Below are 26,617 nucleotides of genomic sequence, written 5' to 3' on the forward strand. Positions count from 1 at the left end.
TTAATTAAGCCTGGGCCAGAATCCATCACTTTTCACTAAAGAGTGTTTTTCTCTGCCAGTATTCCCTTTATTTCCCGGGGATTTATTACAATTCAGAAACTCTTAGGGTGGCAGACTGTGAGTCTTAACATCAATTATTAAGTTAATCTGGATTGAGATAGGATGTGAATTTAAAGTGCACTTGCTTTACAGATGCTTATCTGTAATTCTTTGCCTGGATGCCCTCCTGCCAGAATAAGAGTGTGCTGCTAATCAGTAATCCACTTTCAAAGACTCCTGAGCAATGCATCTTCCATGTGTAGAGTTACTTCTTTTGGATGTAAGTAGTACCTAAACTAAACAAAATGTCACAGTTCGTGTGGTCTCCTTCCACTCTTAAGATGCAAATATTGCTTGTACTGTTACTTAGGGATGTAAATGCTTTGCAAGAAAAAAACACAGGCTTCCGTTTTCTTGGTTTGCATTTTAACATGTTTAACTATGGGATTAGCTCCTCAGTGCAATTCGGTATAACTTAATCTGCTTTAATGATTTGCTGTGTGCACACACACATTGTTTGGCATTACATTTCAATACTTGACTCAATAAGAACAAGACTGTAGTTTCTTGCTACATGTGTTCATGATGTTCTTTGCAGGGAGTATGTGTGAGTCCACACGATTTTTATATGCTTACACTTGAAATGTCAACATGGATGTATTTGCTCCTCTTGGAATGTAAACACAGAAAGAGTTAAAGGACGAAAAAGCAGTAGAGATGTTTCCCAGAGAAAACAGCACCACTTTGAACTAAAGACAGATTTTTTCCAGTTTAGCTGTTCAATGAGAGTGGCAGCAATTGGCAGGAGGATCCAACTTTTACAACTATGTTTTGAATGTATGAAGTACGTTACTTAGCTACTAGACGCCAAGCCATAGCTGCATGTTTTGATGGGCTCTGAATACCGTCATGCTAATTTTTGAACATCCAGATGTCTTCTTCTAAATGGCTTGTTTTTTAGGCATGGGGTAAATGTGTGAGGTACATTTTCCATCTTTGTTTAGTAACTGAGGCCACCTTGAACTTTGTGTCTCTGCGTCAACAGAATAATATTTGCAAATCCTTTGTCAGCTGAACGCATGTCCTCAGCTGTATGTAACTGTTTACGTGTAGGTAGAATCTAAACTGTGCATGCCTGTTGCCATACAAGTCTCTAATATAATAATTATCTTAGTTCTGGAGTGACATTTACTTGGATGTTGTTTTTAACACCAAAAGAAGCTCTCTGAAAAGATAGTAGCTTTAGTTGAGTTCCTTATAGAGGAAGAATCTTGTCAGAATTCAGCACCATCGCTTCCTCCTTTTCTGTTGTCATTACTTGTTTAAAGATATATTAATAGCCATTGATAGACTAAGAGTGTGCTGGCAACTCTCCCTTATTATAAAATTAGTACTGGCAGTTCAAATGATGATGATGATGATCATTCATACTAGGAAGTACTTCCCATGCAAAAAGACCTTTAGAAGGAGATTTACTGATTCTGGATTAAAACATCCACTCACCTGCGGTCCTAATCTGTATTTAATTTCATAACGGCTTTAAAGCAATCATGCTGCAGAGCACAGCAAATAATAAATATGAACATGAGTTCAGTTTTAGGGGATACAGACAATGTGTTAAAGCTATTTTAAGGCTCTGTACTGCTTATCAGTGGTGGCAAGGACCATGTAACCATCCATTAGCTGCAGTGAATCTTACTTTTACTCTCTAACTGCAAGGAAAACTACAGTAACGTGTCTGGTCATTATTATCACCTGTGTAGGAGATTGTGAAAACCTTCAGTGGACACAGAAATTATCTATCACTAAATATAGCAGAAACTTAGTTGGGTTCCACAGTGATTACTTAAATTCTCAAAATCTAATAAGGAGAAGTATATTTTCCCAGTGGTCTCAATCTCTCATTTGGACCCACAATGGCCAGTATCAAGCCTGACAGAGGTCTGACTTGTCAGTACCAAAAGGTGATCATTTTCTAATAAATCCTGTAAGAGCTCTCATTAAGGCGGTTTGGCCTTAACAACCTTAGAGAATACATGGGTCCCCTGCTGTTCGACTACTTTGTGGTTGAGTGCTTGACAGCAGCTGGCAATTTTTGGGCTGCATGCATCCTCAGAACATCCTCTGTGGAATATGGTGATGCAAGGTGAGTCCTCCGCCCCGTGCAGCAGTAGAGAAGCGGCTGTGTGATAGGAAGGAGGAAGAGCTTGTAAAGCCCTCTTCCCCTGGAGATCAGCTCGCTTTGTTCTCAATGGCAGTGAAGTCAACAGCAAATTTAGAATTTAGTCCATTTCAGGCTTTTTTATTGTGAACAGTTCTCAGAAGCTGGAAACAGGTTGTCTTCAGTCTTAGGCTTTTATGGGTGCAACAAAATACTTGCCAGATTATTTGTCATGGTAGAAAAACATATTAGATGTGACTTGCAAACTGCACTTAAGCTCAGGCTGTTCTTTTCCAAGGTCTAGCCTGCTCTGCAATTATCCTGTAGTATTCATCCAATCTATTTCATTAGTGACCCTTAGTTAAATTTCAAGTGAACTATTGAATGCATTTGGACAAAATCCCGTTCTCTTCCTTTTCCCCCAATTCTGAATCATGTGAAAATTAAAACAGATACTTCTCACAGTAGATACAGGCAACAAGAGAAAGAAAAAATACTTTCCTAAGTGCTTGTTAGCGTCATCCATGACAGTACCATCATGCCTGGCTCTAACAAAAAGTTCATGTTAGAACCAAAGGCTGCTGTCCTGCCTTTTTCCACACAGTAATTATATGGGTCTTGTGTGTGTATGATTTAGTTTAACTGTCAATCTGACAGTGCTGTTGAAATTTAACAGCAAGCTTTGGATTATCTCAGCTCTATAGATGATAATTTCATTGCATGGAGCACATGCTTTCTTTGGCTCTAGTTCCTTCTTCTTTTTTTCTTTTCTATATTATCATCTTCACGCAATTATTATTGCATATTAGTAAAAAAGGTCACTGTACCAATGGTCAACAGAATATGTTTCACTAATGTTTATTATTATTACTCTGAAGAAATTATAATGTGATGTGTCTACCAGTTTAGTAGTGTTTTCACCAATTTTGTTGCAAATGTAATACATTTAGCTAATGTCACTGGGGAAAATAAAGTGGAACATAATTTGTGCAGAAGTAGCATGATTCGTGCTAATCTGCAGAGATGGCATGGAGTTTCCCCACAGAGGAACTATGGGTTAGGCAAGTTAAATCGCACATTTTTCCTTGTTCACCGATCACCAGTTTCATGACTGAAACTTGGTTTGCCCTTCCCCTCCCCGTGCAGAGTCCAAAAGCTCTATGTGTGTTTTGTCAATATTTTTAAATAATCTGTGGTTTGTGTAATGCTGCATTTTCTTTATGTGCTTTAGGAAAAAAAGAAGTTTTGTTAATACGTACATTCAGAGCATAAAAGCTTAATCCAGTTTAGGCTCTGTTTCTAATCGTTTGTTGCAGAGTGTCCTGGGATGATGAGTGCCTAGGGTCCCCGTACCATATAAGGGGAGAGTAAGAACATGCCTAAATATCCATTCTGGTGAAGAGGTAGTTTCTGAAGCCAGCAAATGTAGCATGCATGTGCTAAAGTTAGCCCAGGAGGACATCACCCATACATTGGGTTTTCTTGAATTTCACCTTACCTAGAATTCAGAAAGACAGCTCTGTACATTCGAGATTCAAATGCCCAAAACTCCATCCTGAATTTAGCATATTAACCTGAAAGGAAGATGACCTCAATTTTTAAGTTAAACTACTGGAGGAAAACATGTGACTTTCGTTTTGGTCAGTATGGCAGGTATCACCACTCCTGTTTTCCCAGAAAGGTAACCAGGCTTCGGTCTTTTCTCTCAAAATATGGCCATGGGAGGACAGAGCAGTAACCCAATGAGTCTGATGGGAGTCCTTCCTTGCTTCAGAGCGATGGCCAGGCCCTCTCCCTGGTGCCCTAACCTGGACAAGCCCATGAGCGAGACCCACCAGTGTCTCAGGAAGAGGACTTTTCACAGCAGTCTTCCTCCAGGGCAGCCTTCCACCATTTTGGCTTGTAAAGTCTCTCTTTTTAAGTGTCATAGTATCGGTTGAGGGCTAAAATAGACGATTCCCTAATTACTTTGTTCACCAGTTAGCCCTTATTTTCAATACCTTTTGTGGTCTTTTGTCTTACGTCTTGTGCTCCTCTTGACTTCCAGACATCACGCGCTCCTTGGGTGATACCTGTAATACTCACTGTGTGGGTGAGCCTTACTTTCCTCTACATGTGCCGTTCCGCGTTGCTGCGACGTTACTAAACTTTCACCCACTTTGCAGAGCGGGGTGCGGGAGGGTGGGTGCGTGGGTCCCGAATACCGCCTGACCCCACCTTCCCTTCACAGGGCTGCGGTGGGAACGCTGCTGCAGGAAGTCGGAAAGTCGTATTTAATTCCTTCCTCTGCTTGAGGGATTTTAGGTCTGTATCGCCCACCTCCCAGGAGAGGTCCTTAACCGGTAGGTCGTAAGCTGTTCCAGGTGTTAAGGAAACTTTCCACCCCTCTGACCAAAGCTATGTCACTGTTTAGCAAGTAATTTAAGATTCATATGGTGAGAAGGAGAGAAATCGTGACCTGAAGCCGCTGACTGGCGTGCACTGCTTAGAGCAAGGCGGTCTGGGTTCCCACAGCGCGGAGAGAAGACTGTTTCTGTAATTTACCAAAGGATTGTTCACTGTAAAATATGGAAGCAGGCTGAGGAACAGGGACCAAAAATTAGGTTCCTTCACCAAGCACTGTAAGCAGTAACTGCAGCCTGGGCTAGGGAAACCTTTGGCACATGGCCTGCAACAGGAGGAGCCACAACTCCCTGCGCACACGGACACGTGCAGACCTTCATTGTAGACCGTAGTCTGGTGTAGACCATAGGGCACTCTCCTAAGAAACGTGCTTCTAAGTATCCTCATCCCTGAAAGGAATTTGAAGCTGGATCACCTTCTTATTGGGCAAAGGCTTTAACTGATGAGCCACTGTAAAGAAACCAGAAAAGCAAGCGAACAAACACACAGAGATGTAAAAGCTGTTAGCTGTGCTTTAAAAGGTGATGTGCAGCTGCACCTGATAGAAAGCCTAATCCTGTTGGTTTCTCGTACATCTGATCTGAGAACATCTGTAGGCTTAGCTTCCCTCAGGGGCAGAGATGGAGAAGCATTAAGCATCTCAACCCCAATCAAGCTTTAGTATAAGCTAAGTGCTAAGCTGCTCAGGACTGTAAAACTGTGGCACTTGGGGGCCCATAAGGTCACAAACTGCAAGCCCTATGAAGGGTAGATAACTCAAAGACCAGAGGACATGTAAGCCAATTTTATTCTTCTGCCCTTACATTCTGCCAAACTGTCCGCGTTGGTGCTTAAATCCTGTTTTGGATCCGGTCCACAGGCTCTGGCCTAATATGAGGTTTTACTAAACAGTTTATTCTTGTTTTTAAGCCTACTGCACAAATGAAAGAATTTCAGGTAAAATAAATTAACTGCTCCCGCAGGGTGCCATGACAGTTATCTTCATTCACAACAATGCCACGTATACATGGCAAACAGCCAGCTGCTCTTGATGTACTTATGAATGCCAAGAAAACTTGGCCTTTAATAAGCTGTCTAATTAACTGCTAGTCTTATGATGTACAGCTCAGTTTTCCTAAGTCATTCCTTTGCCAAAGCTTAAGTCTTAACATCTATTGCCTCCTGTGTAGCAAATGCATTTCGTAGTCATTCTTCTATTTTGAAACTACTGTAATGCAGATCAAGGGCCAGAGTCTGCATTCCTTCTTTAGAAATATCAAGAAACACTTGTTCTTCGAAGCTTCAGTCGCTATTTGGAGGCAATTACATGAGTATACAGATCTCTGTAAGCGATTAACTTTTTAAATAGAAGCCACACACCAGAGCGAAATAATCATTGGAAGCTGATTTTAAGTATCATGTGAGTCCCCGCTTTCATAGTGCTTTAGCTGGTGTATGAAAAGTTGAGGAGACCCACGCGGATTTTTTAGATTGCATCATTACATCAGGGCCTGTTTTTAACAAAAAAAAAAGATTTTTCAAGGGAAATAAAAACTTTTAATGTACTCCCAGAAACTTTACTTCATAAAAGTCTGAGACTGCTTTCCAAGACTGCCCAGGAAAGCTAAAAATATGGCTATTGATGCTGGTAACAAATAATCCATGGCCACTACAGCTACAGGAGGTTTAAGTCAAAAGAAATTTTGCCATAAAGATTTAAATCAGTGGAAGTGTAAACAGGCATGATTTTCAATAACGTCACTCAAAATCATGCTGTTGGGAAGGACCATGTAGCTAGGGAATGGTGAGTTGACCCGATAGCAAACTTTTCAGAATATATGTCTCAGAGATGCCACTTGATAGGCTTCAATTATGTATATAGTATATACTGTGTGCTGCTATGAATAGGAATATATTAAAGTTCAAATCATGCAGAGGCAAGAGAAATAAGGAATAAATGAGACTATGAGTTGAGAACATAATGGAGCTGAGTCTTCAGTAATCTGCCTAAGTGATTATTGACAATGTCAGCATTAGCTTAAAAAAAGCATCCTTATGCAGTCACTGAGGACTGAAGTCTGCAACGAAAACCAGAAGGCTCAGCACATGCTCTCTGTTCAAAGCGTAGCCAATGCACGCCCTGCTCTGGCAGCAGATGGGCAACCCATAGGCATCCCTCCCCAATAACAGTTCCATACAAAGAAGCTAACGCCAGAAAATATTTCCTGTCCTTGCTTCCAAGATCCTTTACAAGCCTCCTCCACCGCTGCCCAGCTGGGATTTGGTAGGCGGCTGCAGGGCTCCCCACACCGCCTTGCTCACACTGCTGGGGAGGCAGCACGGATGTGGTCACAGAGCTGGCTGAAGGGAATGGGGCTTTACTGTATCACTGTCCACCCCTTTCTGACCACAGTGTGGTCACTCTCCTCTCTTCTCCTTTACAGGGATTGTTGGTCCCACACCATCTGAGGACAGCTGTTTTCCAGCTGTCCGTGGGGTGTTGGAGGAGCTAGGTAATTTTGCAGATAAACAATTTTCAGAATCGCTTACCTTCTGCTGTGGGATTTCCTAGGAGCAACCTTTAACTAATACGGCCCTTCAAGAAATTCATTTTATCTGACCCGAAGTTAAGGTATTTCATAAAGAAAGCATAAAGCCTGCTTTGTTTTGTCTAGACAACTGTTATGCAAATGAGCACTGCCTTGAAAGTTACTAGTGGGAAGCTGAGATGTGTGGATATGTGTCATACTCTGGGAAATGATGGAAACGGAGGAACAGCGGTTTGATGAAGTGACTGGATTTCTGAGGGAAACCCAGGCATGCAGTGTGGTGCAATGTCAGTAACATGTAACATAAGAAAAGTAAACAAAGATTGCTATGTCCGTTAGTGCTTGCATATGTACATAGCTATTTTTTTGATGTCTAATGAAGGTGGCATAACGCAATCTGGTGCATAGCTTTCAAAATTTTGAGGGTGGGATTACTAACCAGCCAAGAGTCAGAAGGGCTGCTTATGGTTAACATCCCTGTTGTAATTTTCCATACTCCACACATCCCATCAGAAGTAACTCGAAGGAAGTTTATGAGATTGCCTGCTTAGAAAGATTGTATTCTTTTAATTATACATGTGTCATCAAATCTGGAGAATCATTGTGAGGTCTGGTTGCGTCTCCTGGTATAGCTTCATAGCCATATCACTGGCATAGCTGCTTCTTGTATGCAAATGGAAATAAATCATGCACTGGCATAAGACATCTGTGTGCTGATATAATTGTGCTCACACTAGGAGCAGTACTGATGTAAGTATCTACGTAATAATGACACCCAAATACAAGAAAAGACCAAATGACACAGAATCTGCATGCAGAGACAAGGCTTGAATTAATGCATTTTATACTATTATTGGCACTGTCAACCTGAGAGTAATTTAGACCTCCTCCAGTAAGCTGCTTTCTGTCTGATTTATGTGCTTTTTGGTACTTGTGTAAGAATTTCAGTTCAGCTGCTTGTGTGGATTCAGTTCAAATTGCCCTAGTATAAAGGTATCTTACTTCCTATAGAGCTTACACTCATTTATTTAGACCGATTATATCACCATGAAAAGGTATTTTTATTGGTACTATGCACATGCATTTTTTCTGACTTTTGTTACTCATGCTGCTGTAGGTAAACCACTTACAGTTACAGTTACATAGAGTTTACTCTATGTAAAATGTACCCTTAGACTCAAAGGGCCAGATTCAGAAGTGATACATAAAGGGCTAAATGGATATGAACCCAAGCAAAAGTAATAGGAATTTAAGGATTGTATCTTCCTTGTTGAATATGCCCCAGATGTTTGATGCTATAATAACAGGACCTCGCTTAGGGCCTCTTCCAACATTGGTCCAGAGATGCTGAAAATGATATGAAGTTTATTTGCCTGAATAAAACTGGGAAAAAATTGCATTTCTTTTAAAGTGCTTGAAAATGGGCATCCTTATTCTGTACCTTCCCATAACCCATGCAGAGCTAGAAGCAAAGTCTGGGAAGCTAATTGGATGTCAAAGGTGGGAGCCAGTGGGGTTAGAGAGAAAATTGTCTGCATATTATCTGCATTGCTACAGAATGAAAGTTTTTCTTAAACCATGGATTATACACGCAAAAATTTGGGAATTGAAATACTTTTGAACTTTGTTCCTTCTCTTCTTGTGAGGCTGTTTTGTTCATTGGTACTGCAGCATTTAAATCTTGACATTAAGTAGCACCAAGAGCGCACTTACTGAAAAGAGTTCCCAGACACCTGGAAGCCAGAACTGATCCCAAAATTCTTGCTGCATATATGTAATATTGCTATGTAATTTTAGGTTGAAAATTTCTTTATTTCATCTTGGGGGAAAAAAAAATACACTTTTTTTTGTAAAGAGATGCTCTGTCACAGTATTTGTGAACTCAGTGTGTTTTTCTTTGACTTCAGTGGGATTTGAATCTTGTGCATTTTCAAGTTTGCCTAAATTTGAAACTATCATAATCAGTGAACATAGTTGACCTGAAGCCTCATACAAGGTATCTGTTATTCAGATGGATTAATTACAAAAGTCTTCATAAAAGAAAGTCATTATAAAAGGAGATCTGAAGGGAAGAAGAGAGTCTTAAAAATGAAGGGAAAAAAGGTACTCTGTGATCATTTTGATAATAACATTTGATAATACTGTCATGCCTTGAAAATCACAATTTCATTCAACCACAATGAAATGTTGAAGTGTTCCAAATAGCATGGTACCTACTTTTCCTTCTCAACCAAAAAAGCTTATATATGTACATTCAGACTAGTATTCTTCCCTCTAGTTCAGCAGAAGCACTGAAAAGTTACTCCTGATGATTAAAACACTATGTCTGACCAAAGCTGCCTTCATCATTGTCATTGTCATTGTCATTATCATTATCATCCTGGAACGGAAAGAAAAAAAACTAATGCTACCTGCATGGTTTTTGGAGACACCCCGTATCTACAAGTAGGAAACATGATCAAGTTGTTCAGCGAGTAAGACTAGGAATCAAGGGATTTTACACTCTGTCATATCACTGACTCTTTAAGCAACCTCTGAGAATTGCTTAAATACTTGGTATATTGGGTAATACATTATTAATCATTGTATTACTTGACAGATGTGACATGAGGTTTAATGTATAACAATCTCATTTCTTTAAATGCAAGTATAAGACTTGCCTTTGGAAAAGAAAGGTGATTTCTGGTTCAAGGACTGATCAGGAATATGAAGCTTTCTCTCTGTGCCTTTGTTCACCTTCTGTAAATAAAGAGAATATTGTAGTGTCAATGAAGAAGTGCTTCTACAGCATATATTTTGAGTACCTAACTCAATGCAAGTTTGAGCCTCTGTATGCATTGCAGAAATACGAATTTAACTGACAATAATTAATTACAGAACGTATCCAAATCCTGTTAAGTCAATGAAAATACTCCCACTGACTTTACCAGGGGTGAGATTGGGTCATTGTGCTTTTAAACTGCATTGACATCTTTAGATGGAAGCTTATATTGATGTTTTTATCCAGGTTCTGCTGTTTGCAAAGGGCTGGTGACTTTAACCTGTTGTTACCTATGGGTGTAAACATTTTTTTTAATGATTTTTTTTTTTTTCCTTCCTGGGCAGGATTTATGTGGGCATCATTCATGTGATACTCTGGGAATGGCAGACGTTGGGACCATATGCTCTCCTGAGCGCAGCTGTGCAGTGATTGAAGATGACGGCCTCCATGCAGCTTTTACAGTGGCTCACGAAATTGGTATGCAGTGCCTTTTCTGTTCGCTTGCCAAATCAAACACTTGTAACAGCTGCATTAGTAACCAAAATACTTTGCAATTAATTCCAGATTTCCCCTGGTCCAGATACTCACTTGGGGCTTAAGGCTGTATACATATGCACTTCAGGGTTAACTAATAAGGGATCAGAAGGCAAGTGAAGGCGCACAGTAGGTGTTTCCTTTCTGACAGTGTCGTTTCTAAGCAGTAGTTGAAGTGAAAATTCAAAGGCTGCTGCTGCTGTCCAAAGATGTCAATACATGTCCCTCCTGAGAAAGCATTTGGCCCATCTATTGTAATTCGCATGCATTTAGTGCATATACAGTGGAAAATAACTCACCTTTTTGAACTACTTCCATGCTCTACTGTTACCAGACTTTTTCTTGGGACAGTGTATTACCTGCAGAGGAAGGCTTTTGTGGAAAAAAAAAGACTTCTAATCTTTTTCTAAGTGTGTGGAAATTCCACCGTTATGGTAAAACATGATACTAATGTGAATCCTGAAATAAGTGAAATAGTATCTAGATGATAAAGATTTGGTCAAAAAACCTGTTTAACTTTGTTTCAGTTTCCACCTCAGTGGACAGCAGTTTAATGTAGGAGCCTTACAGGTACCCTTAAGAAGGATTTAAGATAGAATTAGTGACAGAAGAAAGTTCATATTCTGGGATATTACATCTGCCATGATATATTCCTTCAGAGAGACTGCTGCCATCTTGATTATTTTTAATTTACTAATGTTTTGTGACCTGTGTTCACTGGAAATACATTTGGTATGAGGGCTATTCACTTTGGCGAGTGAACAGCAATTTAAAAGTGGAGAACTTTCTTTTTTTTTTTTAAACATTCTTGGAAGGAAATAACAAGGAAAGGAGAACTTCCAGAGAAAGCCAATTGCTGAATTGCCTTGTACCTTATGCCAAACCAAAGTAAAGTTTGCTTTGGGAGTATCATTGCAGTAGTTCAATTTTCAAGTAGGTAGCAGGTAGAGCCCAATTGTGTGCCTTGTATATACATCTGGCTCAGCAACCGGAGGTCACCAAGTATGAAAAAGCAGCTGGCATGCCAGTGACCTGACCCTTCAATGACTAGTGAACCTAACCCTACTGCTTTTATGGTGCTACAAAGAAATGAAATCAGTAATGGCTGGAGAGGGATCATGTGTTGCACGAAAACATAAAATGTTGTGGCAGAATGAGTCCCCAAAACAGAAATTTTATTTTAATGAACAAGAGTATAATTATAAAAGAAAAAGCCCTCTGAAATCACTAATTCAGAGCACGTGGAGATAAGTACAGCAATACATCAAATACAACTTCACATCAGATGAATTTAGTGGCATCAAGCCTGGATGCTGTGAAGCTAATGACCCATCATGGACCTGGTCTAGAACTGGGACAAGTAGATAGATTGGCAAACTTAGCCTATCACTGAAAGACCAGTCTGCCAGAGGGACTGCTTGTATCTTCTTGCATCCAGAAGTGATGCTTGCTGCTGAAGGTTAGTGGGCATTGGCGAGGTTGGATGAGGGACCTTCTTGTGATGCCAGTGTTGATATATCTAGTGTGTGAAGAGGTGAGTAATCTATCTCGACTACCATTTTATCAGCAATAAATACATGTTTAGGTAGATTAAAAATGAAAGAACATAGATCAATAAAGATAGGGATGAACAGTAAATACATATTATTACCTTGAATTCCACACAAAGAAAATGTAAACAAAAGTGAATTATTTTTAGTGGTCTAGAAGCACATTTTTGAAAAAAAGCCATTTTCATACCTAGACGTTTACAGGAATCTGTAAAAGCTATAATTTTCAATGTAAAAAAGGCATGAATTGAAACGAATAAATAAGTACCCCAATGGACAAAAAAACTCTAGTTTGAGGTTGTTTAAAATAACATCCCTTTTTTTTTCTCCTCACCGTAAGATTTTAAGAAAGGAGGGGTGTCAAGTCACAGAATGATCTTTGTGTGTGTGGCCTGAAGTGGGGGAAGTTGAGAAGAAAACACAGCTAAAATTGCTTGAGTACTTACATTAAATTAAAGGTCAAAAAAGGATGAAAAATAAAAGTGTGGCATGGGTAGCCTTTAGTTAAGCACTTTGGGGAAAACCTTGCTTTATTTTATTTGGAGACCAGATTTCTTCCTACAACTCAGAAGTCTTAAAGTTCCCCCTGTTCTGTGGCTAGGGTATAGCTTTGATTTTACAGCAGCTTAGTTATTCAGTGGAATTCACCTGGCAACATAGGAGATGTCCGGCAAGACAGAGGGGATGCTAAGGGCTCTAAGCCTAAGATGCTCCTTTCTGTCAGTAGGAAGAGCAAAGTGAGCCGCTAAGTGAATCAGAGTCACCGTCTGCAGTTTTTTAAATAACCCTGCTGCGTGTGCATGGGTAGCAGATGCAGCATCATTAACATGGACTTGATCCGGAGAATGGCTGTGTCCTCACTTTTACTTCCAAGAGGATCTGAATGCTCTTATTTCCTCCCTGAAGGATCCAAGAGCATTTTTGAGGATCAGATTCTTTCTCTGGAAGGCAACCAAAGTAAATGGAACCGCAGCTCAACCAAACAGGACGATGCACAGCCCAGGGGCTCTGGTTGGATATGTGCGTAGGAAGCCGAAAAGCAGCCTGCTACAGAGTAAAGCCTGCCACTTCTGTTGCCAGGGTTTCTACTACATTATGTGTTAGATGTTTATTTTATTTCTTTCAGATAAAATAGATGGATTTTGACCGGTGGTTTTTGAGGGGGAGAGTGTGAATGAGCAGCAATAACAGGCAGAATCTCCAAAGAGCTGTAAACGAGAGCACAGAAAGAAATAGATGCAACCAAATTCTTAGTACAACTGATTAGCTGACAATAAGAGGTGGAGATCCATATATAAAGATTGACAGGGTAGGATCTGAATCTTGTCCTACTTGTATGTAGGAAAATCAGGAGTAGTTTGTCTCCAATGTCAAATGGAGAAAATGAGGATAATGCAACAAAAACCAGGAGGAAACCTCGTAACTTTGAACATGATAATCCAGTTTCTCCTCAGAATTAAGGGAAGCTGTGCTAATAGCATAAACGTTATTTTTAAATCATAGCCTATCAAGACATCCAGCCACTAATGGTAAATCTATATATGGTTATTTTCTAGCAGGGGACATGCTGCTATCAGTTTGGACAGCAGTAGCTTTGCTGTCACAAAAATAGTCTTCTGGATTCTTGCCTGAAATCATCAGTTCAGCTCCATGTTGTGGCATGTGGATGTCTTTTTTGACTTTAAGCAACTCCTTCAGCTATGCCTCCATAGCTTTGCAAGGATATCTGAGCTAGCTTAGGCACAGTATGTAGACATTCTCCAAGTCTTTGTTATCATCAGCCTATTGTCTGTAAAAAAATGATGTTTCCTTATTTCATGCACTTCCCTGCTGCACAGAGACATCTGGAGAAAAGCATTAAAGAACCTGTGATTGCTCATAATCTCAACATTTATTTAATGTTTTTCATAGATCAGCACTAACATATTGCTTGTCCATATATCCCTTATTAAAATAACCATCAGGAAACAAAAATAACTAGATTTTCACTCTAATACTCTGGACTTTTGGGTTGGAGATTTGTTGCTTTTACAGTGTTGAATTATAAGCCAACCTATGCATCCCATGAAGATAAGCATGATCCAACATCACCAACAGACACAGTTAATCAATCTGAAGTTACGTTTAACATCTCTTGCAATGGGATATATCCAATACATGACAATTCCTTGTTTAGTAGCCTGGTGGTGTATTTTGTGGTGCAGTCACAGTCAGAAGTTTCTGCTGACTTTGCCTCCTCCTATGCTGGAGTCCTGCATGCTTCGGTACAGACAGCCCACCATCCTAAAGGGTTTGTCGTCTACAAAAACAAAATGAGAAGAGTTCAAGAGAAAATAAGTGCAGTTTTATCAATAGGTAATTTCCCAAAATCACAATGGAAGTCTCAAGGAAAGCCAAGGATTAAACTTGTCTCTTGAGTTTCAATCTAGTCCTTAAATACAAAAGCATCCTTCCTGCAGTCTTTAAGCAGGCAAAGCTCCAGTTTAATTCAGTGAGAGTTACATGGGTCTAATAACTTAAATTATATGTATCTTTATTCTTTCCATCAATCTTGAAGAACTTTTCTTTTTTCTTTTTTAAGAGGAGATACGGAGAAAGCGCTGCCTTTTTGCTCAGTGGTAATGTTCATTTGACCTTTTGCAAAGTTCCTGTTTCTCTGTTATGCAACCATGCTGGCATGCCATTACTCCTTCTATCCTCCTGAGTAATATGGCTTATTGATGTTCTTTCCAAGTACTTTATTTTTAGAATATAGCTTTAAAATTGCTACATGGAACTAATTAAACCTCTGTTCATTAGTTTTCTTTTATCTTTTACATGTGACTTCAGAGAAGGGAAGGCCAAAAGGGGGCATAAAAGCAGTCTTCAAATATATTAAAAAAATTGTTGCGAAAATTTACGTAATAAATCATTCTCCATGTCCACCTGGGACAGCACAAGGGGTAATGGCCTTAAATTGCAGCAAGGGTGATTTACTTTAAGCATTAGTCAAAATCATCTAACCAGAAGGACAGTTAAGGGCAGGAATGAATCGCTTGGGGAGGCTGTGAAATCTCTGTTACTGGAGGTTCGCAGGAGCCGGCTGGCTAAAACAGCTGTGGCTTAGGGGATGCTGATCCTACCCTAGGGTGGAGCGATGCACAAGAGGGCTTTTCAAGGTCTCCTGTCAGCCTCATTTTCTATGGTTATGTGAAGTTATCACAACTTCCTCCACAGCTATGCTGTGTAACACCTAAAATCAAGGAACTGTACAGAAACTAAAACTAGAAAATAACATGTTTAATACCGAATCTTTTTCAGCATGCCATCATTCCGTGGCATCTGCCACCACTGAGGACAAAAATATCGCGAGCACTGTCAGCAAAGTGTAGTGCTTTATTAGCGTAATTTTATGTAAAGAAGCCATTTGAGAAGTGAGGTATCACTCCTGGGGTCCCTACTCAGGTGGTTCACTGAAATACATCAAAATACCATTTTGCTGAATTCTGAGTGGATTGAAAGTATTTATTTGGAGGCTGAGCCTGTATTTGTGTTGTAGGCCTCTGTAGAAAGAGGGCCATGTCTACCATGTCTAACCTATGTAACCTTTATAGAAAACTGTATGATTCTGACCCTTCAGAAAAAAATGAAACCAAGAACAATGTGTATGATATTTAAATGGTAGTCTTGCTTTTGATGTCCATAGAAGAGTCAAAAAATACTCTCATTCCATATTTTACCACATGTGCTCATTTTGTATACACTCAAAAGTAACTAAATACAGTCATCTTTTCTTTTCCACTGCTGAACATGTAGCCCTTTGATTTCAAGGCTGTCAAGATAAAGCAGATAAAGACAAGCTTCAGACTTGACAGGTACGAATCTTTTGTAGCCTTTCATTTCAAGGGGGATACATTGCCAAGGGCACAGAATCTCATAGGCACATGAAAAAATGATGAAGGTTGTCTGACTTTAGTATTATGTTCCCTTCATGACAGATGAAGTTTAGGCAAATATCCAGGTGATCATAATTAGGCAGATTTGCTTTCTTAAAACAACAAAAAAGAGAGAGAGAGTACACTCATCCAAGTCTTCTCTGATGACATACGTCAGGAAAATTGCTTGATTCCTTCTCTTTGAACCTTTTTCAAAGTTCTATCTAAACTTCTGCTTGCAAAAGCTCTTGAATTAAGCCCTCATGAACATATCCCCTTTGGTTAAGAGAAAAGGTGGGCAGTCAAAGCTAAGTCTTCACAAGAGGTGAAGAGTGGGGCAGAAAATTTAACTGATGCTTCAAAAAACAAACATCAGCTGTACAAAAGGTTGCCGGTTAAAATTTTGGGTAAAAATTCTTGGCTTGCCCAACAATATTTTGATTAATTTCTAATGTTATATGTAATATATAATTGTTCCACCTGCAGCACACATGGTCCTTAAAACAAACCTTTTTTAGTGAAGCTGAGACGGTTTGTATGGAAAAGTGGAGAGGTGGAAGGGAGGAATTGATATGATTTAGAAAAATTGAATCCTCAGATTCTGAATATGCTTGAGCTTTTTATCTACCATGTACTTTTAAGTCTGAGTAGATTGGGGATCTTTGCCTTCTTCATGTCTGTGAAGCGATTCTGTCAGAGCAGTAAGGAGATGGACGGCCAAGTTCTGAACCAGAGACTTCAGGAAGTGACTCAGACACAGCACTAACATTGCTAGAGTTTTCAGAGGTTTTCTGGAGTTGTGCTGATCTTTGTGTACATGTAACCTCATGAAGAATTAAATTAAACAAGCCCTGTGCTTTGAAAAGCTGCTACGGATCCTGAAACATCATAACTTAAAGCCAAATATATAAAGTGAAATATCAGTATCTCTGCAACCATAAGGGAATTGAGAATGAAACTGTGTTTTGCCCAATGTTTCAGAATAATCGTTATCAAAAATTATTTTAGGGACATTGTTTAGTGGTGGACTTGGCAGTGTTAGGTTTACGGTTGAACTCGATCTTAGGGGTCTTTTCCAACCTAAATGATTCTATGATTCTACAATTCTAAAAGAAGTCCGCTTCAGCTGTGTGTGCCTGAACCCCAGTCTTCCAGATTGGAGGGGAAAGTAGGGATTATTTTCCTCCTTGGTGGGTAAATACTACCTATATGATCATGTAGTTTTTGTGCAGGAAGTACTTCTGGTACAGAGAGGAAGGCAAATTACCCAATAAACAGGCAGCAGGCATGCGATTTTTACATTCTTGCACTATCTACTCTCCCAGAGTTCATTCATTTACCATGAGCTGCCATGAATTATATTCTTTGCGAGGTACTCTGAGTTGGACAGATGTGAAATGGGTGTCACCATCTCCCACTTTTTCATTAAAATTAATATTTATCTTCTACATGCCCCATTAATTAGCATAGCAGATGTGGCATGGACCTCCAAGACCACATCTTTTTAATGATTATTTGAGTCTATGTGGACATAGTGGTTTCTGATTGCCTAGTCCGCATTGTCTGGACAAAATCTTGCCTGCAAATTGTCTGTCTGACGGGGGTGATGTATCTGTGATCTCCCACAGAAGTCTGTTACAACAAGCCGTTTCAGCAGAAGTTTGTTTTGTGTAAAGTCTGCAGGACTGGTGTATGAATGTCTGATTGTGGCTTTTTTTTATGTCTGCTCCTGAAAAGAAGCTGCACTTCAGACTATTGTTTCATTCAGTCTGAAGAACTCTTTTAAGCCAGAAATATTAAAAACTGCCTCCGGGCTGGAGATTTAAAAGAGAGAGTGATTTTTTTTTTTTTCTTTTTTCTTTCATAAGTGATGGATAGCAGTCAAAGAAAAGAAAATTGGAAGGAAAGTTCAAGTATGAAGAAAGAGGAATAGCCAGTTTTATATTCTATGCATGGTTTTTGTAAGCTTGTGTAATTCAAAACACTTCTGTTTTGTAAAAAAAACAACTTTATTAATCGTTGATTGCTTAGGTCCATCATTTTTTATGCAAAATTCACATGACTTCAAGAGGATTTCTGAGTGATATCAGTATGCAGTTCTTAGCAAGGAGCCAAGTACTCACACAAGTTAGAAAAACAGTACATACAGAAAAAAACGGTTTTATTTTAAAAGAGTTACTGCATGCCATCTTTGTTTAGCAAAGGAGAGGGCAAGAGGCTTGTGCAGAAGGTATGGGCTGGTGATCAGACCAAGAATGTTGAGCCAGGAGCTTCCTGAATCCTGATCCCGTGAGAGCCAGTGACTCACTGGGTAACCTTGGGCAAATCTCTTGACCTTCTTTTGTACCCCGGTCATCCCCACTGAAAACTAGGTGAAAGGCATGACCTCACTGAAAAACACATGCTTCATTGGAGCTGAGCTTTTCTAAGAAAACAAATTACAATGCCTGCAGCATTTTTTAGCGTGCTGTGTCACTTTGCACGTGTCCTGTGGTGAAATTCAGTGCAAGAGCTCTACTTTGACGTGCTATTCAGTTCAAGCACTAGAGATCTGTGTATGTCCATAAACAAGGTTGTTGGGTTTTTTTCCAGAAAAGCCACCACGATTTGTGTTTTAGCAAAAGCTGGGTTTTACTTTCTGTACATTGGGGACACTTTCTGTTTTCTTTATTCCTATCCTTGAGATACCAGTGGAAAATAAATGAGATTAGAGTAATTTTTGCGTGCTGTTCACTCAGAGAACCTCTACAGATAGTCTGGCAACATATTTGAAGAAAGTTCAGAAATATCCAAACTTCTGTTTTGCTTCCCAGCGCTCCTGGGAAGAAAATAGCTGCAGTGCACTGTGCTTCACCGCACATCCAACATAGTTCTGATGTGCTCCTGATTTACCTGCAGAGCTCTTTGTGTCCTGATATTTAGAGAGGATGTAAGTTTTAGCTGACTTGTCATAATTGCTTTGGAGTATTCCCACCTTATATTAGGAATATACACCCCGTTCCTATAAGGTGTAGGAATCATTTTTGAACCTATTGGGGGTATTATTTCCTGTTGGGCTGTAACGGGTGGGGGCCTTCAGTAGTTGTTGGGGTAGGGAAGCTTGTGCAGTGCCAGGTCCACTATCAGGAATGCAGACAGTGCAGGTGAACGGGATCCAGGGGCTGATGACTGCTGTTGACTCCTTCATTTCTTGCCTCAGGATCTAAACAGACTAAGCTGTGCCAAGAGGCCCTTGCAGATGATGTTCCAAAATATACTAGGGTCCAAAGTCTGCAGGTTGCCTTCATACTGCTTTCAACAGTTTACTGACGTAGTCACACTTTGTCTCACTTCAAGGGGAGGAGGAAGGATGTGAGGAAAGGCCGTCAGTCCATTTAGGTGGTTGGTCTTTTTGCTGTTTGGGAAGGAACCAATTTACAAGAAGGCTAGCTCCTCTTCACTTGCATGAGGGTAAACCCTGCCCCCTCGCCATCTGTTTCTTTTACCATTTTGTGCATTCCTACAGCATAACTTAACTAAACACCATGCTGCTGGTAAAATTATATTATGTCATTTTCACTCAGTGGGAACTGTCAACACCAGTAAGATGCTTCATTAAGTAGAAAACATCAGATGATCTACTAACCCATTCTCAATCAGTCATCATTTTATACAGCTGCTGGGAGTCTTTTTTTTTTTCTTTTTTCAATAGCCTGGTTTGAAGTTCATAGTGGTACAAAACGGTGTCGTGCTAAAATTGGCATTGTTTTTAAAAGCCTTCTTTATAAGATTCATGTTCCTTAAGTCTTTGCTTTTGCCCAGAGCTTTCTCTGGAATTAGGCTTACATACAGGATCACTTGAAGGATCACCTGTAACCTTTTCACTTTGGTTCTTATGAAAGGAAGCACCCCACCAGTAAATGCCAGAAACCACCCTAATGTTCTGAGCAATATGTGATAATACCAGCATGTTCATGCGTGCAAGGGGTGTGGACGGGAAGACTTTTCAAGTAGGAAGGGAAGTGTCCCTTCTTTAATTCTTGGATGCAAAAGGACGAAGGGTGCAGGTATAAAAGTACTTTGTTCTCACTTCTGTGCTAAAAAGAGCATACCTTAGCTAGGTCGTATTTAGAGATTACGGATCGCTGTGATATTTTGAATTTTGATTATTTTTAATGAAATGCAAAAACAGTTTTAAGAGTCATTGGAAATTTGTCATATGCTTTAATCTGCTTTAAGTCTGGTCAGAATGCCTTAAAAGGCAAAGTTAGGACCAAGAGAGATTTAGGTTGTGATAAGAATTAGGAATTTTCGTTCCATAAAATTCTTTGAAAGTTGCATTTGCAGTGTTTGTAAGCATACATACAAAGTTAACTGGCACATCAGTTCAACTGGCACATCGGTATAACTGGCAAATCGGTATGGAGAGCTAGAATCCATATATTTAATGCTATAAACAGCTGTGATCCTCACTAATGTCACTGGTGGCTAATTTAGAAGTTGAAATACTGACAATCAGAATTATGTATTTTGGAAATTATTCACTATTTACTACTACTTTCCTTGTCATGAGTTTTTTAAATTATTTTTGAAAATTTTAAAAACAACAAGAGAGATTCACAAATACTTTGGGAAGCTTCTCCTCAAAAAGCTGAAGTCTGCCAAGTAAGTGACTTAGTTCTTGTCATGCATTAGAACAATGGCCTGATTTAATATGAGAAAGTAGACATTGTTAATGAGGTATGTCCTCAGTTCACCCCATTTATCACTGTAAAGTATAGAAATTATGCTGCACTCTAATTAAAGGTGAAGCCAGTAGCTTGACACTTTCCAGAAGATGACCCTGTTTCAGTTTCCTGTGCTTTTGCCAAAGCGTTTGGAATGAAATGTTCTGTGCTGAATAGTCATCTGAGAAGCATTTGATTTTCTTTATTTACTCAGAACTTCTCCACAGAGACTGTCCAGCCATTTCTGCAAGGGAGACTAATTTGCAATCATTTTATGGAAAAAATTTCAGTATCTCTGCTCAAAGTGAAGAGCTTGAAATTTGGCTGCAAGCTTCCTAATAGCTGAAGGATTTTTTTTTTTTTTTGTCTATATGAAGGAGGAAAAAGAAAGGAAGAAGAGCAACTTCAGTCCACAGTTCAGTGGTCATTCTCTGCAGAGTCAGCGCATCTCCAGAGCAGAGAGGGAAGGAAACTACACCATCTTTAGACAGGGAAGCCAGGAGCAAGCTAAAGAACAATATACTCCCTGGCCTTCTCCAGGGACGTTCATTGCGTGGCTGTAGGATTTCCATAGTTTGATGTGATGTGACCGCATTGCTCTGACAGTAGGTAGTCTAAGCTGAGGTTGCTTACAAATTGCACTGCAGGAGGAGCCGGGGCTGAAGAACACTCGTAGGAAACACAAAGAGGTCTTTCCAAAGCCGGGGCTGAAAAACACTCGTAGGAAAGACAAAGAGGTCTTTCCAAAGCCAGGGCTGATGAAGTTGGTGCAAGGAGGAACTTACACGCACAAAAACTGTGTTAAAAGAATGTTATAGGTAGCAGAGAGACTCAGAGATGTCCAAGTTGCACATTCAGAAGCATCAGCGTTAACGGGGCCTGTGCTTATCTGCACTGTATTAAGTCTTTTATTATGTGCTCATGTGGGATGTCTGTCACTTAAGATGAACAACATTACGAAAGGAAGTACGGTTATGCAAGAAAGGGATTCGTATAGAGAGCAAAGTTGTATTTTAAATGGGTGGAGTGTTGCAGAGCAGTATCGGAGGGTGTTAAGGTTACGAAACTTGAATTCTGCCCTACAAGACTGAGTCCTTCCTATCCCAGAGTTTTGGTAGACCTGAATGGTGCTACAAAATGTTGAGCACTCTAAAAAACTAAGTTATCAAATTGCTGGTTTGCACCCAACTATTATTCATATTCTACACTGAACGTGCATTGTGTGCCATGTGATGTTATTCAGCTGAACTTTTTGAACAATTCTCCAGCTTTTGTTATTCACCCAGAGCTGTTAGTACCAAGTCCAATGACTTAGAAATGAAACTCCTTTTCCACTGACAGAACCTCGTTACCTTGTTTCACGAGCCTGCTGCAGTGAAGTAATTTCTTGCAGTGTTACAACTATGAGCAGTCTTGGGACTTTAAATACAAAAGCATTCTTCCTGCAACCTTTAAGCATACAAGTTGTCTCAGAGAAGACTGCTATAGTGAGGCTTAGGTCTAACCAGCATGGTGTTTTCTTGCTTGCTGGGCTAATTTTTTGCAAATATTTCTGTTTAATTGGTTGGTAGTATATGCATATTTAAGTGCACGGATTCAAGTAAAATATGAGAAACTGGCTGAAACTCCTGAACAGCTCTGCAAAGCAGAGTGTGTACAGTCCTGATTTAAATGGGGAGCTGCACCGCATATTGAGGGGTCTGTCAACAAAAGCTAGAGGATAGGCCTAAAGCCCTCTCTAGTAAATGTTTGCTTAAGTTAGTAGAACACTGGTGAAACATGCTACAAGGAGTTATTTAATGTCAGCAGAAAATGGTTCTAGTTATATTACTACTAGGCATGTGTTCAGGTTCATTAACCTGTCAGCTCTGCTCATAGTTCTCAGACACGAGGCGTGACCTAGTGCCATTCAGTGCATTAGCACAAATACAAGCTTAGCGATAACACTGTATAGAACAGCAGCCAAAAATAACATCATCTTTGCGTTTCCTGAAGACGCTCATTGTCGGTGTCTAGGACTTTGGCAAAGTCAGAGGTAGTCCTCATTGGCACAGTAGCTGCTGATTCATTAAATGCTTAGCTTGTGACTCTTCCACAGAATTTGCTCTATAGGTTAGAAGTGATGCATTGATTATTTGGTTACTCTGCCAGAGAAATGCATCTGTTTGAAATAATAATCTTACTGATGAATTATTTTGCTCAACACCAGCATTTGGCTTAAATAAAACAAAGATCTTGTCATCTCTTCAGAGCAAGTATTTATATAGTGCTATATCAGATTGAAACTTGACATGTACCTACTGATATTCAGCTGTGTCTCAGTGCAAAGAATAGCATTATCTGGCCCATATATAATAAGTATTGCCAAAGGAAAGTGGTTTTACCTATCAGAAAAAAATAAGCCCAAATCTTGCATATAAAACACACTAGTAATTAGACATGCCTTCAGTATGAAAGTTTCATTCATTATGTTTTTGCAGCAATGTACTTGTGGTATAGCATTGCAATACCAATTAGCAACAGTAGTAACAGGGAAAGGAGTATTAACTCTCATCAGTGTTAACCCGGGTTCCTTGAATAGATTCTTACTAGCATTTATAATACTACAGGGCCTTTTATTCAAATAGTAGCTGTATTTGAATGATGTTGGTAAATGTGTGTACATCAGGGGAAGAGAGAAAAAAAGAGAAATGCCCTCCTCATTCTCCTTCCCACCTCTCCTCCAGTGGGGATTCAGTAGCTGCAGAAGACAGACTGGCTGTTCTCAGTCATCGCTGGTACAACTAGAAATGATAGATCAAGGTCCTCTTGTCACTTTTCCTGTAGCTCCATCTTTAGGTCAGGAACCCAGCATGTGAGTAAAGCTGCCAGATCATACCTTGGCTTCTCTCACAGGACAGAAATCCTGAATTCTGATCTCCTGCAGCCTTAACACAGACTTCTGGTCAGATAGCTACTTTCCTAATCTCAGTTACAGCTTGGCAGTGAGTGCTGCCTCCATCTCTTTCCTGTTGGCTTTTCCCCCAAAGCAGATGAAAACAACATAACAGCAAGTTTATGTAAGGCAAATAGGTAAAATTTGCTGATTTTCTTCTTTTCCAGCCTGTATTCTAGGTATTATTATTGTGATTACTGTTGTCGTGCCTATCACTATAGATATCAGAATATGATATCCTGCCATCAGTGTCTGTACTTGTGTCACCTTACAGCTGGTCTACAGCAGTTATACCAAAACAGGAAGCCGATGGTACGTAGAAGGCTTTTATTTATCGCAGAATAATACAATGTGTCTTTTCAACTGCTGTTTGAGGGCATCAGGTTTATTTCTCTGCAGTGGCTTTGATGGGTGGTCTTTGTCCTTATCTTTAAAGCACTCTTGGTCTAGCCCTGGATGTCTGATTAATCATCTGGCCCAGGTTGAAGACTATGAGTGTTAAGTTCAGGCTTGAGCTCCCTGCAGCTTTGGTTCCCATTCAGTCTTCTACCTCCTGGATAGTAAGTTGGCTGTGAAATAATCCAATGTGGGCATGGAAATTAAAGTTAAACCTGACGTTTACAGAGGGAACAAAGTGTGTTGCCTGCAATCTATTATTGTTGCCCAGAGACTAGAGAAGATGGGGATCACTGGTCTACAGAAAAGGTTGCTGTTGCACTTATAGGAACTCATCTCGCACTGGGCTGAACTCCCCTTGACATTAAGGATTTTTGCAAGTTCCATCAGGTGCTGCTTTGCGTGCACATTATTTTGTGTTCTGGAGTATAAACATCCAGTATCATATACATTTAAAAGTAACAACCAGCAAAACTAAAACCCTAACCAAAACAATACTAAAAAGCACCCTCCCACAAAACAAGACTCTCTACATGGAAGAGACTATTTGAAAACATTATTCAGATTGTTTGATGTGTTGTTGAGGGTACTCGCACTTCAGTGAGGAGTGCACTTTAAGAATTTACACACAGTTTGTTTAGTTGCTCCATAAATACTAGCTTTTTTGTCCATTTAGAAAGATATTGTAGCACCTTTCTAGACAGTTGCAGAACATCTTTACAGAGTGAAGTACTAGTCTTTCTTGCTGCAGATGATTTGGAAAAACGGTAAGAACCAAATTGTTGACTAATATAAATGAGTACAGTTCACTTTAGTCTTCATCAGGTTTCAGTTAGGACAGTTTGATAATGTGTCAGCTGATGGCATTACTTTCTTGCTATATGTAGTGGTGTAAACTGTTGCAGCTTTTTTGTCTTCAAGCAGAGATACCATGTTTTAAGTGGCCTGCTTTGGGCTGCTGTTCAAAATTTGAGAATGAATTATACAATTCATTTTACCTTGACTGTGAGCTCCAGCTGGAAACTCTGTTATGGATAGTCATATCATTTTATTTATTTGTTTCATTTCTATAGGGCACTTGCTTGGACTTTCCCATGATGACTCCAAATTTTGTGAGGAGAACTTTGGTTCCATGGAAGATAAGCGCCTGATGTCCTCCATTCTGACTAGCATCGATGCTTCAAAACCCTGGTCCAAATGCACTTCAGCAACTATAACAGAATTTTTCGATGATGGTCATGGTATGTATTATCACACTTTGTGTCAGCAACGTGTTAGTTTTTACTGTGATCTATTTTTTTAATAAAACATTTTATACCAGCTTGTTCATTCCTTGCTCATCTTCAGGACGATCTTGGAAGCGCTTACAAAACAAGGCAAAGGTCTAAAAGGCTGGCAGAGTCTCACCCTCCCTTTGCATGGTTCAAATGCAAGAGAAAAGAAAGATTTGAAGCAGTGTGTGTTGGCAATAATTTGGTTTGGAAAACGGAGAGTTTTTTTTAAAAGCATGAAATTAGTCTTGTCTTCCCAAATGCCACAGATATGAGCTCAGAGAGTACTTTAAACAGAGGACACAAGGAAATGGCTTTTTCCTCACAGAAATGAAAATGGGTGATGTGGTCTTCTTAGCATTAGACTACAGATATGAGCAGAGCGTATGTGTTCTTGTTACCATTAATGACATTTATTACGTTTATAATGCCATTTTATTTATTATGTTTATGTAGAGGAGCTGTAAGCAAGAATAAAGACTCCTCTGTGCTGTACATGATAAAAGATTACTTCTGCCCCAGAAGCTTACCATCCAAGTCATGTAACAACTATTTGTTAAATATGTCATTTACCCTTTGGAGAATAAGTGCAAAACTTTCATTTTCCAAAAGTAGTAATAAAAAAGCATAGTCTTCACTCTTTAATGAACTTTAAAGTCTTCATTGTGCTCCCAAAGCAACTGCAGTTCTTAAACAAACCATTCAAATTCCAAAATGCTGAGATAAAAATGACATAATTGAGTGAATGGATGAAGTTGTTATGGTAACCGAAATGCTTATGGATAAAAAGTATGGTATGTCTGCTGAATGTAAAGGTTTTTTTGCTTTTAAATATTTTGTCGGCTAATTTCAGTGCTCTGAAATATTTTCTCCTGTTTTCCTCTATTGGAGAATGACTTCATTTTTTCTCTCACTTTTATTAGATCCATTAATCTGTACTGTCCTGTTTTATGGTCCATATTGCTCTGGCATTGACTTAATATTACCAAGTTAGTTTCCACATATGAAGAGAACTTTCCTTTTTGAGTTTGGTTACTGAGGTGCAGTACAGTTCACTGGGGTAAAAAAAGGGACCTGCCTCGCCATCCATGAGTGACCTCTTAGAGAGTGCAAGGAACTCTAAACTACGTTTTCTCTTCTGTTCCTCTCCTGCTGCAGGCGAGTAGAAAGTTTGTTCTCATTTTTTCCCTTTCTTTGTGACCTGGCGACTTCTCTTTACTGTGCATCCAGCTAGCTACTTTCTCCAACAATAAAGAAAGCAAAGAGAGCATTTCTCCCACCCACCTCACCTTTGGCTTGTTTGTACCTGGGGGGGATGCTTGAAATTTGGACCCTTATCCATGAGCTGGACCCAGTCTCAATGTGGAAGTAAGAGGGGGCTGTAAAAATCAGTCCTACAGGTCTAAGAATATAACTGTG

General features: G+C 39.6%; 1 protein-coding gene across 1 annotated transcript in view; it reads left to right on the forward strand.

Annotated features, from left to right (window-relative positions):
- The window catches only part of ADAMTS5 (ADAM metallopeptidase with thrombospondin type 1 motif 5), a 40,068-nt gene that overhangs the window by 2,289 nt on the left and 11,162 nt on the right, over positions 1 to 26,617 (forward strand). The window contains exons 2-3 of the mRNA XM_050908669.1: positions 10,237 to 10,369; positions 25,001 to 25,168. Of these exons, the coding sequence (XP_050764626.1) occupies positions 10,237 to 10,369; positions 25,001 to 25,168 (301 nt within the window). The remainder of the gene's footprint in view (positions 1 to 10,236; positions 10,370 to 25,000; positions 25,169 to 26,617) is intronic.

The sequence above is a fragment of the Gymnogyps californianus genome, chromosome 1, assembly GCF_018139145.2.
Source record: "Gymnogyps californianus isolate 813 chromosome 1, ASM1813914v2, whole genome shotgun sequence".
Lineage (NCBI taxonomy): Eukaryota > Metazoa > Chordata > Aves > Accipitriformes > Cathartidae > Gymnogyps > Gymnogyps californianus.